Source organism: Pongo abelii, chromosome 5 (assembly GCF_028885655.2).
Source record: "Pongo abelii isolate AG06213 chromosome 5, NHGRI_mPonAbe1-v2.0_pri, whole genome shotgun sequence".
NCBI classification, from domain to species: Eukaryota; Metazoa; Chordata; class Mammalia; order Primates; family Hominidae; genus Pongo; species Pongo abelii.
In genome coordinates, this window is record NC_071990.2 from 7,425,186 (window position 1) to 7,439,394 (window position 14,209).

A 14,209-nucleotide genomic window follows, 5' to 3' on the forward strand; every position below is an offset into this window, starting at 1 on the left:
CAGCACTTTGGAAGGCTGAGGCAGGAGGATCACTTGAGGCCAGGAGTTCAAGACCCACTTGGGCAAGATAGTGAGACCCCACCTCTACCAATAATAAAAAAATTAGCTGGGTGTGGTGGCACATGTCTGTGGTCCCACCTACTCAGGAGGCTAGGTGGGGGAATCGCTTGAGCCTAGACAGTTAGGGTGCAGTGAATCCTGATTGCCCCACTGAACTCCAGCCTGGGCAACAGAGCAAGATCCTGTCTCCAGAAAAAAAGAAAGAAAATAACAACTGATGAGATAGTTTCTTGGTTTCAAGTTGATACTAAATCATTGCTCAGAAATGTGTTCTTTCATGACTGATGGGACAGGAATTTTGACATAATGGAAAGGGCATGAGACTAGAAACAGATGGAATTCTGCTATTTTAGGTATCAAGTAACTCACAGATGTTTCTTAACTTCTCCAGGACTCACTATTTTCTGTTTATTAAGAGGTGGGTTCTGGTTTATATAGTGCTCATGTTGGGAACATGCTTTCCTGGCCAGAGCACGTGTGGTCCAGGTGCAGCAGGTGGGAAGTGTCCTACAACCAGTCTGGCACCACCATGATCTGTTTCCACTAGTGGCTGTCCTCAGGGGGTTTCATTTGGAGAATGAGTTCTGAGGCTTTACAAGTTTTTAAATAACCAATGCAAAAATGTTTTAAGCAAGCTTTTGTTTCTGAAATTCTCTATGGAATATAAATGTTGAGTGCCTTCAGTAAAGGATGATTAGCTATTCAAGTTTCTTCACGTAACCATAGCACATTATATCTCCATGTAGTGTTTGCTGATAACTGGGTTTACTAGCAATAATCTGCATCTTGCCTTTATATATATATGTTTGAGTAAGTGTCCCAATCCTAGCATGTTCTGTAGATTGACAGTCCTCACAATCATGATAAGCTTAGAAAATTACTTCCAAAGTATTTTCAAAAGGTAAACTTACTTGGCTGTTATATTATATTTATTGACTATGTGGCTTACCCATTAAAGTAAGTGGGAGTTATTGTTTAGCTTTAGATGTCACTTGGCCATGGGTGTGGGTGGCTCCTGTGGGGTCCATAGCGGTACGTGCCATCACTGGGAACTTTAACCTCCAGCCTCGCATCTTGCAAATCTGGGTGCTACATAAAAACAGGATCAGGCAGGAAAGTATGGATGAATCCCCAATATCCATGCTATCCAATGAAAGGCAGTCAAAAACGTACTCTATTTTTTTTCTTTTTGGAGACAGGGTTTCACTCTGTCACCCAGGCTGGAGTGCAATCGCTTAATCTTGGCTCACCGCAGCCTCGACCTCCTAGGCTCAAGTGATCTTCCCACCCTAGTCTCCTGAGTAGCTGATGTATACCACCATGCCAGGCTAAGTTTTGTATTTTGTATTTTTGTAGGAAGGGGGTCTAACTATATTGCCCAGGCTGGTCTCAAACTCCTGGGCTCAAGTTATCCTCCTGCCTCAGTTTCCCAAAGTGCTGCGCTTACAGGCATAAGCCACTGTGCCTGGCCCAAAAAACATATTCTTAAAGCACAATGGATAGCACAATTTACCTGTGCCAAACACAAACCAAATGGCAACAACAACAATAAAAACTCATCACTTCAGTGACAAAAAATGAGAAGTTCCTCTGAGCTATTTAATTTCCACAAAGGTTAAGTACCCTCCCCCAGCAAAAATGAAAAATCACTGCAAACAGAAAAACTCACCTGTTCCTGAAGGACACTTAAACCAAGTAAACCAAAGATAGTTTGGGCTTAATGTATATATTTAACAAACATTTTCCTATTTTTGAAATGGGCTTTGTCAAACAGCTTTCTTCAATGAAAGCTTTACATCATTTCAACAATTTTAATTAGGAGAGATCAATCTTATTTTTGTGATAATTCAGATCCTAGATTCATTATTTCTGGAGGATTCTAATTTATTCAGACAAGTGGAAGAGAAAAGAAAAAGTAAAACATACATGTCCATTTTATTATTAAGATTTTAATTGTCAGCCATTTTAATAGGCATTTTCTTTTCCTTCACATTATGACTCCACTCCTAGCTTCTGCCTGTAATTTTGATTTATTAAAATACTACTCCTTGGCCGGACACTGTGGCTCATGCCTGTAATCCCAGCACTTTGGGAGGCCAAGGTGGGTGGACTGCTCGAGCCCAGGAGTTCCAGACCAGCTTGGGCAACAAGGTGAAATCCTGTATCTACAAAAAATACAAAAATTAGTCCAGTGTGGTGGTGTGCGCCGATAGTCTCAGCTACTGGGGAGGCTGAGGCAGGAGGATCACTTGAGCTCAGAAGGCAGAGGTCGTAGTGAGCCAAGATCGTGCCGCTGCGCTCCAGCCTGGGCGACAGAGTGAGACTGTCTCAAACAAAACAAAAACCCCAAAACTACTCCTCTTTTAGGCAGAACAGTTATTTTAACTCACGGGCTATAAATCATCTTGTGACAAAGAGATATCCTTTACCAACACAAAGATATAGAGAGTTCCCATGGGATTTTGAGCAAGTAAATGATTCTTCTTAATCTCACTGAAATCAAAGTGTCTGTTTTCTTTTAAAAATCTGCTCTGAATGTGACTGATTCCTCTTTCCTAACTGCAAAGTCATTTCTAAGGTCAGCCACAGAGAAAGCTGCCTGTCAGTGATCTGTTTTATCAGCACAAGGGGAGCTATCTATGAGTGGCAGGGAAAAAATAGCCGACCTTAGGTCAGCCAGTGAAGACTCTGCCAGACTTTGGATTCTGATTTTTTAAACCAAGTTGTAGGAAAACAAGCTACTTTTAAACCTCTTTGCTGTGCTTCCAAAATTCTATAAATATACCTTCATTATAGCATACTTAATGTTGTATTGTAATTATTTGTTTTACTACTGCACTTTGATACCCTGCAGAAAAAGAGTCATGCCTTATTCATCTTCATGTGGCTAGCATTGAAACTGTTGTGTAACATTGTAGATGTTCAATAACTGCTTTCTAAATGAATGCATCTTAAATGTCTCCAGGAGGGAGGTTTACTGATTTACATGTGGGATAAAGACAGGGACATTAACGGTTAAAATTTCACATCCGGCAAAGAACTTTTGGCTTAAGAGGTGGTACCTTAAGCTTTATATGTTTCACAGCGTTCAAGAATGTTCACGTATTTTATCTCATTTGACCCTCACTGTGGATTTGGAAGTTTGGCAGAGCAAGTGTTATTTCCATTATACACATGAAGGAATTGAGCTCTTGCCTAAGTAAATGGTAGCACTAAGATTATAACTATGGGCAAGTTATCCTCGCTCTTCATTGCGTGATGAGCCAGCCTAGACAACTGATGTGTGTGTGTGTATGTGCGTGTGTGTGTGTTGAGGTGGGGGGGGTTCCATCTGTCGGGCATGTCAATCTATTTATTTTATCCTCTTATCTTTCTTTATCACCCTTAGAGAAAGATAAATGAAAGCCACTGTCTTCCTAGAGCAGGCATGTTTGGTAGCTGGAAGCCATTCGTGTTCTTGGGGATGCCTGGAGAAGTCCAGGAAGCAGTAAGACGGGCGAGGAAGCAACGCAGCCAAAGGTGTGATTGGTGGCGTGGGCTCTTCGCCTCCTCCTCTGTTTTGCCTGCAGATTGAACAGTTTTGTGAGTCTGGGTGGTGGTTGGGTCTGTGTGGAGCCTGGTTCCTATGACCCTAACGGGACCCTTGGCTAAGAAGAGCTTTTGTTACCACTGGGGGGTGGTTAATAGATATGTGGTTTTTTTTTTTTTTTAAAGGATAATTCTACCATGCAATTGTGTGGCCTTTTTATCACACATTAGAGAAGAATAATCCCTGATTTTTTTTTTTTTTTTTTTTTTGAGACAGAGTCTTGCTCTGTTACCGAGGCTGGAGTGCAATGACACGATCTCTGCTCAATATAATCTCCACCTCCTGGATTCAAGCGATACTCGTGCCTTTGCCTCCCAAACAGCTAGGATTACAGGCACCTGCCACGACACCCAGCTAATTTTTGTATTTTTAGTAGAGATGGGGTTTCATCATGTTGGCCAGGCTGGTCTCGAACTCCTGACCTCAAGTGATCCACCCGCCTCAGCCTCCCAAAGTGCTGGGATTACAGGCGTGAGCCACCGCACGGGCCCCTGAATTTCTTAAATCAAAGTTTTACTATAATATATTTAGGGGCAGTGACTGGATCCTATTTATTTATCTTTGTATGTTGCAGAGTATTTCCATATCCTAGGTTATAATTATTTGCTGAACAAATGAGATGCATAGAGGGAAAACATCCTAAATGAAATTTTGTACATTATACACTGACATCTTCCCTCCATGCATGTCTTTCTCTCCTCCACCAATGGATATTATGGGCTGTTTGTGCAGAGGCTGACTTCCAGCCATTGATTCTGTTTGAGAAAAACCACTGTCTTGTCTATACATCAGTGTTTGTACAGGTTGAGCATCCCTAATCTGAAAATCTGAAATCCAAAATGCTCCCAAATGCAAACTTTCTGAGCACTGACATGATGACAAGTGGCGAATTCCACACCTGACCTCATGTGATGACTTGCAGTCAAAACTGTTTCATGCACAAAATGATCTAAAATATTGTATAAAATTACCTTCAGGCTATGTGTAAAAGGCATATAGAAAACAACTAAATTTCATGTTTAGGCTTGAGTTCCATCCCCAAAGATCTCTTGTTACATCTATGCAAATATTGCAAAATCCAAGAAAATCCAGAATCCAAAATATTTCTGGTCCCAAGCATTTTGGATAAGGGGTACTCAATCTGTATAATCATTTAAACACTTGACCACTTTGGTTTTATTAAAGATTCGAGGAAATTGAGACTACGATGCAAATTATTGGTTGTGCTAACAGTGATAAACTTTTATCTCATTATATGTGTTTACTCCTTGAATTTAAGACGTTCAGCTGTAAAAAGAAAAAGAACAAGACATTTTGTCAAAAATTATGCCTAAAGGGTCAAGTTGTCATGAGAAGCGCTATAATATGACAAAATTTAGAAAGTCCCACTCTCTTTACAACATAAAAATCTAGTTTTTTATTTTTGTTTTCAGTTCATAAACATTTTGGAAACGCACTGTATCAGAAGGTAATTAGCGGCATTGTTTGGAAAGATGAAAAATTTATTAGAAAGATCTTTAAATGGCTTTTACTAAAGCGTCATTTAACAATTTTCCATATTATAGAAACAGCTTTTCATGGATGGTGTGACTGGGTCTGTATCCAAACTCGATTCGGTTCCTGGAGCCTACGGTGCAGTTAACACTCAGCCTCTTAACTGGCAGTGGCCCTGGAGCAAGTCGCTGGAATGTTCAAGTCCCGCGTCACTCATCGGTACCAAGTTGATGATCTCTGCCTAGGGTTCTTTGCCACCCTCAGTCTCAAGTCCCAGGAGGCCTCCTCCGCTGACTTGGGTGAACAGCTCTGAGTTCCGGAGAGGGTTGGGTCTGCGGAGAAGCGCGCGAGAGACAAGCATCCGCAAGGTTCTCGTACAAAATTTGGAAACTGGACCTGGCGTTGAAATCTTTACTACTCGTTTAAAAAGACCATCGAAAGGGAAAAAAATAAAAGAAATTGCAACTTATATTTTTATGTTATCCCATGAAAAATTAGCTGTAGTGTTTTCCTCTTTATGCCAAAGAGATTAATATTTACGTTGAAGACTTTTCCAGGAAGTCATGGTTTTCTGTAAAAAAAGGTTTTACACATCAGAAATCGGACTTCTGAGGCAATTTCCTGAATTCCTGGAATAAAACAAAACAAAACAAGTCCCCAAACAAAACTCTATCATCTAAAGCGTTCCCTCCTCACTGTGGTTCTAGTCAGTGCGTGGTAGGTAGCGTTTCCAGTGATCAACAAAAGTAAATATTTGACCAGTAAGTCTCCAATCGAGAGGCCCCTCCATTCCAGCTATTTCCACCCGGGGACCGAGGAAGTCCTCAAAAGCCGGGCCACGCATTCCCAGCCCGAGAGGCCCCAGCGCAGAGCGCAGCGGCCCCCGCGAGCGCACGTCCTCCCCGCGGTGGCTTCGCCCAGGGCGCTCGGGTCTCGGGGACCCCGCCCCCGCCCCGCCCGGCGTTACTCAGGCCTCGGTGGCGCAGGGCGGAGCCGCGGGCGGCGGGTGCAGGTGGGGAGGGGCGGCCGGAGCGCGTCGGTGACACCCGCGGCGGGGCGGGGAAGGCGCGGCGGCCGCACCCCGCCCTGGGAAGAAACCGGCCAGGTGTGGCCTCGGCGCCCGGTGCCAGCGGGGAGGAGACTCGCTCCGCCGCCGACCAACACCAACACCCAGCTCCGACGCAGCTCCTCTGCGCACTTGCCGCCCTTCGAGCCACAGCTCTTCCTCCCGCTCCAGCCCCCGGCCCGTCGCCGTCTCCGCGCTCGCAGCGGCCTCGGGAGGGCCCAGGTGGCGAGCAGCGACCTCGCGAGCCCTCCGCACTCGCGCCCGGTTCCCGGGCCGTCCGCCTGTCCTTGGTCCCCTCCGCTTTCTCCGCGCCGGCCCGCCTCGCTTATGCCTCGGCGCTGAGCCGCTCTCCCGATTGCCCGCCGACATGAGCTGCAACGGAGGCTCCCACCCGCGGATCAACACTCTGGGCCGCATGACCCGCGCCGAGTCTGGCCCGGACCTGCGCTACGAGGTGACCAGCGGCGGCGGGGGCACCAGCAGGATGTACTACTCGCGGCGCGGCGTGATCACCGACCAGAACTCGGACGGCTACTGGTGGGTACCTGCCCGGAGAGCGCGGGCTGCGGGGCTCGCGGGACAGGGAGGGACCGTCCTCCTCTGGGCGACTGGGAGACTCGAGTCCCGAAGGTGGAAAGATTTTTTGCCCCAGGTCCGGAAAGAACTTCCCGGCCGCGCTGGGAGCAGGACCCGGGTGTCCTGACGCGTGCGGGGACAGGTTGGCCCCTGTCCTGCGAACAGGGACTCGGTCTTACCTTTCTCTCCTCCCGCGAGCCCGGGCGGGTGGTCAGAGGGGGCGTCCGGCCAGCGCGGGGCTGTCCCCTGTCTGCTGGACACGGCTGCAGTCGCCTTTGTCCCAGCCCGCGAATGGGAGGTCAGGCGAGGTGGGGCTGCGACCACAAAACCCAACCTCTCCAACCGTAATCAAAGTAAAAGAGGAAAGGAGCTGGGCCCTGGTCCTGTCTGGTGGCCGAGTGGTGCTCGGGGCTCCGCAGTCTCTACCGGCTCACCCCCAATGCCAAGTAACCCCGAGACCACGACTGCAGCGACTCCTGGACTCCTCGGCCACCCAAGGACGTTTGTATCAAGGCTGCGCGTCCCGGCGGCGCGGGGTCCTGTCCCGAGGAGGCGCTTCGGCTTCCCCTGTCCGGCAAACGAAACTTCCCCGCCGGGGTGGCTGCCGGGCCTGGGGCTCGAAGTTCGGCCGGGACTTGCCTGTTCCCCTCGGTCGTCCGCGCCGCAGCCCCCGCGGGCGAGCGCACCTGGGGTCCTGCCTCTGAGCCTTTTGTTTCCTCCTTTTTAAAAACACCGGATGAAAGACCCCAGTGTGCCTTGGATCGCAGAGCGCCGGCCGCGTGTCTGCTTTGATCCAGAATGTGTGGGCAGGGGAGTGGGGGGCGGGGGGAGAGGACGACGCTGGGGGTCCGCCCTGGCCTAGGTGCCCCGGGAAGACCCCCCGGTGAGAGGGTCAGCTTCTCCGGATCCTCGCGGAAACAGACCGAGGGCGTCATTTGGGTGGGTGGGGAGAGACCCTGTCCCTGCTTTGACCGGGTCTCGGGAGCTGGACTCTAGATGCCCACGTGAGCCGTGCGCGTTTTGCAGCCCGCCCCACCTCCCCGCCCCCTGCTAGTTCTTCCCACGTCGGGCTTTTGGGAAAGAGGCCCTGAGCGCCGGGACGTTATTTACCAGGCGTTGTGGCCCTAGGCCTGGGAGGAGCAGCCTGAATGCGCTCCAGGGAGTTTTGTTTTTGCAAGCAGTTTTGAAGGCAGGGAATACTCGAGTCGCAACCTGTTTTCTGCTTAGATTCATTTATTTATTTCTGGGGCATCCTGAAAATCTATTTTCGCTTTTTTTTTTTTTTTTTTTGAGTTAGCAACGAATTGTCTCAATCTTGGAGTTCTTTGTTTCCTGAACAAAATGTGTCTGGGGATTTCCAGGGAAAATGTGCCAAGCAATAGGAGGAATGAAAACTTGGGTTTTCATTACATTTGTTTTAAAATTTTGCCAGCCATTTAAATGTGAAATTTAAATTTTTTCTCGCAGTCCTCCAGGATTTGAGATGCACATCCTTTAAATGTGTGGGTTACACACAGTTTAAATCCAAGTCAGAATAGAATGTGAAGGACTCTTTAGTAGCTCTTTTTGGCGTTTTCATGAACCAAGTATTTATTTTGATTATGATTTATAACTATGCTTTTGCTAGCCTGGATTTCTTTTAAATAGACAATAATCAGTACTATTAATCGAATATTTCACTCCCTTGGCTTCTTATACCTTTTGTAGGGAAGTAAAACTTTAATAAATTAATTGGTTAATGAACTGCATCAAGATACATGTTTTATTAGGATTTCCCACTGAAACATTTAATTTTGGGCAGGCTCCATGTTTTTTCATTGTGTAGTATCATTTCTTGTGTTCTGTTTTTCCAACTTAAAGCCTACTTATAAACTTGTCAAGTCTCACATCTCTCTGGGAAGGGGAAAGAGATCTAAGTGAAAAATTACCTGACTTTGAGGAAGGATGTTTTTTCTCCTCATTAATGTTGCTCTGCCCGGCAGCAGGGCGTCAAGCTCAGGGCTTGAGTCGGGAGGCGGTCATTCTTTCCGGGGACCCTGGCAATGGAGTTTCCTCCCGAGCCTGTCCCAGCCTGCAGTGGTGCTACTGACTACAAAATAGCCCACACATGCTGACTTCTGCGTTTTCAAATAATAGCGACTGACTGAAGACAGGGCATGTAGCAGTTTTTCTGGTGGCATTCTGGTTTTGTGTGGAGGGATATGTTTGGCTGTGGCATGCACTTTGTAGAAGCAGGGTGCCCTCTGTGCCCAAGGGAGCCACTGCTCTCTGCTAAGTGAATGATGATTAAGAATTTCATAAGTATTTTTCTGACCCAAAGGTTTTCTAAATAAAGGTTTTTGTGGTTTTCTTTTCTTTCTTTTTTTTTTTTTTTTAGCACGAAAACTAGTATAAAAACTATTGGTTGACTTTAAACTCATTTATTTCAAAAACTGCTACTTTATGGCTGAATTATTAATAGATTGGTGATTTTTGAGTGGAGTGTTTTGTATTTAGCCCTTCCCTAAATAAAGTAATTTGAATGTGTGGAGGGCCCAACTCTTAGTTTTCCTTTGAAAATGACTTTAAAACATCTCTCTCTCTGTCCTTTCCAGGAACAGCACTTACCTATTTTTAGGACAGTATTAGATCTCATTGTATCCTAATTCCCCCTTTTTCCCCTACCACCTGCCTGTTCTTTGTGTCTTTATTTTAGATTGAATGGAATCTGCAACTACTTAATTTTGTTAACATTTGGTAAATGTTACAACCTTGATAATGAAATAATAGACATGTACATGTCTTGAAATGTAAATTTTGGATTCTTCTTGGATAGGATGTTATATTAATACTGTTTTCAATTACAGCAGAATTACTCTAGTCTTATTCCTGTCATTAAAACAAGTTACAAATCTGTAGTGAAATTTGTTACCAAAGTAACAAAGTCTTACAGTTAGATCTCACCTATCAAAGGGTGAATTTGTGGGAGGATTAAGAGCAGAAAATAGTCATTAAGTTTCAGAAATATGTGGTTATAATATTAATGCTTATTTTTCTTCAGATCTCATGATTTCAAAACTAAGATACATGTGATCATTATTTCATATACATTTTAAAGTTAGTCTTAAATTAGGTTTTAAGAGAAGCTTATTTCTTACTATGAGACAAACAGGTCCATTCGCCTGAATTTTAGAGCAGGGGGGACCCCTAAGGATCACTTAGCCTAGGCAGAAACCCCACATGCACACTTCAGAGACAGGAAGCTGAGGACGTGCCCAGGATCCCAGAATCCACTTATGGCTGGGTTGGCCTGAGGACCCAAGGATCCTCACCTTGGTTTTCCCTGTGCCTTCACAGCCTGACTTTTAGAATGGACAGGCCTGTAATTACACCATGAAAGCATCTCAAATTCCATTAATTCCTTAATTCAGCAAGAATTTACCGAGCATTGGCTGCATTCTGTGTTAAGTGTCAGGGGAGATCAAGGCGGAAATCTATAGCCTTGAAAGGAGTGTAGGCCCTTCCAAGGAAGATAAGTACACGAAGACTAGCACGCAAAAGCGGAATGCACAGGAGGGGTGTACGTGACTTCAGACTTCACAAGGAGGTGAGAGAATATCTGTCGTGGGGGCACTGGGAAGACTTTATATAGGAAGTGGTGTCGAACTAGACTTTGGAGTATTTCAGCTGTTTCAAGATGGGTGGGCAGAGAGCCTTCCAGGGGGAGAGAAGAGCATGAGAAAAGTCTGCGAAGCCCATGGAGTGATCTTTTTGAGCATTCCCTCTGAGCACGGAGGGAGTAAGACGAAAGGAGGAAGCATCCTTTTTGACCAAGGCATTGGAGACCTTGAATGCCCTGGAGAGGGATTTGGATAGGCAGAGGGAAGCTGGTGCAGGTTTTCATTGAAGCCGTTGAAAGTCTCCTCCATTGGAGGAGCAGGGAAGTCAGACGATCATAACTGAGCTTCTGGACTGTTTAGGTGTTGGCTTAAGGAAGCCATTGCACCAGTGAAGGAGGGAGGGAATGAAAGTCTGAACCACGGTGAGGGCGGTGGATGGGAAAGTAGGTGTTGCCAAGGTGAAGTGACAGCTTCAGCTAAGAATTGGATGCGAGAGGCAAGGGAGAGTCTGAGAAAACAGGCCCAGAGCTCGAGTGACTCATAGCGTAGATAGTCCAAACACTTTTCTGGGAGATGATTGCAAAGCAAGATTTAGTGTAGCTTAATATATGGCAGGTAACATTTATATGGTTATTAAATTTAACTTGTATATTTTATAAAAATATCAGGTCGGTGGTTAATAATAGTTACCATTACCCGGCAAATACCTGTGATGTGCCTTGTATAGGATGTTATGTCAAGCCTCATAACAAACTTCCCAGTTTACGGATGGGAATCTGAGGCTTGCCTAAGGTCACATAGCTAGTTAAGTGGTTAAGCTAGATTTGAATCCAGTATACCACAATGACCCAAGAGAAGATTAAACCTGTAGTGTGAGAATTCACCTTTTCTACTTGTAAACCTTTTTCTGAGTTATTACTTATTTTTAATCTGTTAAATTCCTCAGTCTGCATTCCTGTGAAATATTTCATAATCATTGTATTCTTTCATTAATACTCCTGTAGAGTTTCTATCTGCTTAGGAAAAAAGAAACTCAATTTGATTCTGCATTAAGCCAACTAATTGTTAGTCAGATCTATTTAATGGGACAATACAGCTTTCAACAGTCATTTTTTTCTCTAAATATGGGCATAATTTCATTGTTCAGGTAATGGAAATGTCTTGGAAAGGGAAAAACTGCTGATGGCTCTGATGCCTCAGTGCTGACTTCTTAGGGTGGAGCAAGGAGGGCTTGGGTGTGAGACTTGGAGAGTGTGTCTTGACTCAGCTAACCAGTTTTTCCAGACCAGGAGGTTCTAGAAGGAGTGGTTTCAGTCTGGAGGCCTTGTTGCTGCAGCTGGGAGAAGTGCCCCACCCCTTGATTTTCTCCATCTCCCTCCCGCTGGGCTGGTCCCAGTGGCCCTGCTGCTTGAAAACGTTCAGGTGTGGTTATGATTTTGAAGTCACGGCCCCACAGATCCTAAGACTCAGACATGAGCTGCTCATTTGAGGTGACATCTTGTAAAATACTAGTGCAGTCCAATAATTTATGCCTCACCACGGACACCTTGGGCTGGAAGGGCTCATGAATGTGAAATCTACATTTCATGAAAATGAAGACAGTTTAGTGAGAAGCTGCAGCAAACAGATCTAAGGTTCTGCTTGGAATTACATTTTGTTTGTTTGTTTGTTTGTTTGTTTGTTTTGAGATGGGTCTTGCTCTGTGGCTAAGGCTGGAGTGGTGGCATGATCATAGCTCACTGCAGTCTTGACCACTCAGGCTTAAGTGACTCTCCCACCTCAGCCTCTCGAGTAGCTGGGACCACAGGTGTGTGCCACCATACCCAACTAATTAAAACAATTTTTTTTTTGTAGAGACAAGGTCTCGCTCTCTTGCCCAGGCTGGTCTTGAACTCCTGGGCTCAAGTGATCCTCCCACCTTGGCCTTCCAAAGTGCTAGAATTACAGGCAAGAGCCAGTGCACCTGGCCTTTGAATTTTCTTACCCTCAATAAGTTTCTTTCATGCTGGTAAAGTGTATCACTCTCTATGAATTGTCTCAGTTATTTTTGAGCCTCGTAGGGAACCTTACGAACTCCTGAAATGCCTCACACTTAATACCCAATCCATTTCTTCCTTCTCCTCTTTCTCTTTTTTTTCTTATCACCCCACTTCCATTTTGCTGCAGGACATCCTTAAAGTTATGGACTGGGGCAAAGACAAAACACAAAAATGAAATTTCAGCTGGGCGCGGTGGCTCATACCTGTAATCCAGCACTTTGGGAGGCTGAGGCGGGCGGATCACGAGGTCAGGAGTTCCAGACCAGCCTAGCCAATATGGTGAAACCCCGTCTCTACTAAAAATACAAAAATTAGCCGGGCATGGTGGCGGGTGCCTGTAGTCCCAACTGCTCAGGAGGCTGAGGTAGAAGAATCGCTTGAACCCGGGAGGCAGAGGTTGCAGTGAGCTGAGATCATGCCACTGCACTCCAGCCTGGGCAACACAGCGAGACTCCGTGGAAAAAAAAAAAAAGAAAGAAATTTCAGAACCATAACAACAGCAGCAGCCTCCGCAAGTAAGAGCTATCACTAAGTGAGGCCTCTGCCTCTGCAGTGCCCCTCTGAGCCTCACCTCAGCCCCAGGAGGGGGGTGTTCTACCTGTCATAGAGGCAGAAGCTCCAGGCACTGCCAGTGGATGTCACTTTAAGTTGCTCAAGGTCACAGGCTGTATAACTGGAAGTGGCTGAGCTGGGCGTGGACTCCAACTGTGCCCTACTTCAAAGTCCTTCTGAAGTTAATGATATGTGATCAGCTTTCCACTATCCCGCAAACACAATCTGCCAAACACACAGTGTGAAAATCGAGAAAACTGCCTGGAAAAGAAGCAGAACTTTTATTAGAGTACTGTTTCTGTAGCTCCTGGGCGTAGACAAAATGCAGGATCAAAGGAGGCTGTCTTTCTAAAATCTATAGAGAAAAAAAATCCACCATGTTTGCTCACTGCTGGAGTGGGAATGGGGAGGGGACAGCTGTACTCTCTGGTTGAGCTTTTGAAATGAGGGTAATGAGATGAGCCATAATATCCTCAGATCGGTCTTTTGTTTGCCTTTGTTTTTCTTCCACTTTACTAAGCCAAACATGCATTAAGTACCTTCTGTGTGCCGAACCTTATTTATGTTGTTAGGTTAAGTGTTTGTAGGAGTCCAAGATGACTAAGACATGGGACTTTGCTCTCCAGGAGCAGGTAGCCAGGTGTGTTCAATGCAAGAGAGAGGATGCAGAGGTGTGATACGGAAGCTCCTTGCAGAAGGCTGTAACTTCTGAAATTTTGAACTTTTGAAGGATGGCTAACACGGCATTTCAGCTGATGTATATAGAGGGTGTTTAATGAATTTTTTTTTTTGAGACGGAGTTTCGCTCTTGTTGCCCAGGCTGGAGGGCAATGGTGCCCTCGGCTCACTGCAACCTCTGCCTCCCAGGTTCAAGCGATTCTCCTGCTTCAGCCTCCTGAGTAGCTGGGATTACAGGCATGCGCCACCACTCCTGGCTAATTTTGTATTTTTAGTAGAGACGGGGTTTCTCCATGTTGGTCAGGCTGGTCTCAAACTCCCGGCCTCAGGTGATCCTCCCACCTCAGCCTCCTGAAGTGTTGGGATTACAGGCGTGAGCCACCGCACCCGGCTAGTGAATCTTAGAGGTAAAGTATCATCCTTAAATGAAGTATTAAAAATATATTTTTCTTTTTATGCAAGAGCCTTTCAAGAAACTCAAACAAAATAGTATATGTGAAAAATGCTTTGAAAATTGTAAAGAGCTAAGCAAATAGGCCTTACGGTCAATATTAAT

General features: G+C 45.6%; 1 protein-coding gene and 1 long non-coding RNA gene across 4 annotated transcripts in view; one reads left to right on the top strand and one right to left on the bottom strand.

Moving 5' to 3' along the window:
* Positions 1–5,042: 5,042 nt before the first annotated feature.
* LOC112133762 (uncharacterized) lies at positions 5,043–13,319 on the bottom strand. The gene is made up of 2 exons (XR_010140562.1): positions 6,965–13,319; positions 5,043–5,714 (listed from the first exon to the last, which is right to left on the bottom strand). It is a non-coding gene; the product is annotated as an uncharacterized LOC112133762 (long non-coding RNA).
* Positions 6,153–14,209, top strand: part of DSP (desmoplakin) — a 45,032-nt gene continuing 36,975 nt past the window's right edge. For all 3 annotated transcript variants that reach the window (XM_002816397.6, XM_054557171.2, XM_024248135.3), the window contains exon 1: positions 6,153–6,746. In XM_002816397.6, coding sequence (XP_002816443.4) covers positions 6,577–6,746 — 170 coding nt within the window. In that variant the 5' untranslated portion in view covers positions 6,153–6,576. The remainder of the gene's footprint in view (positions 6,747–14,209) is intronic.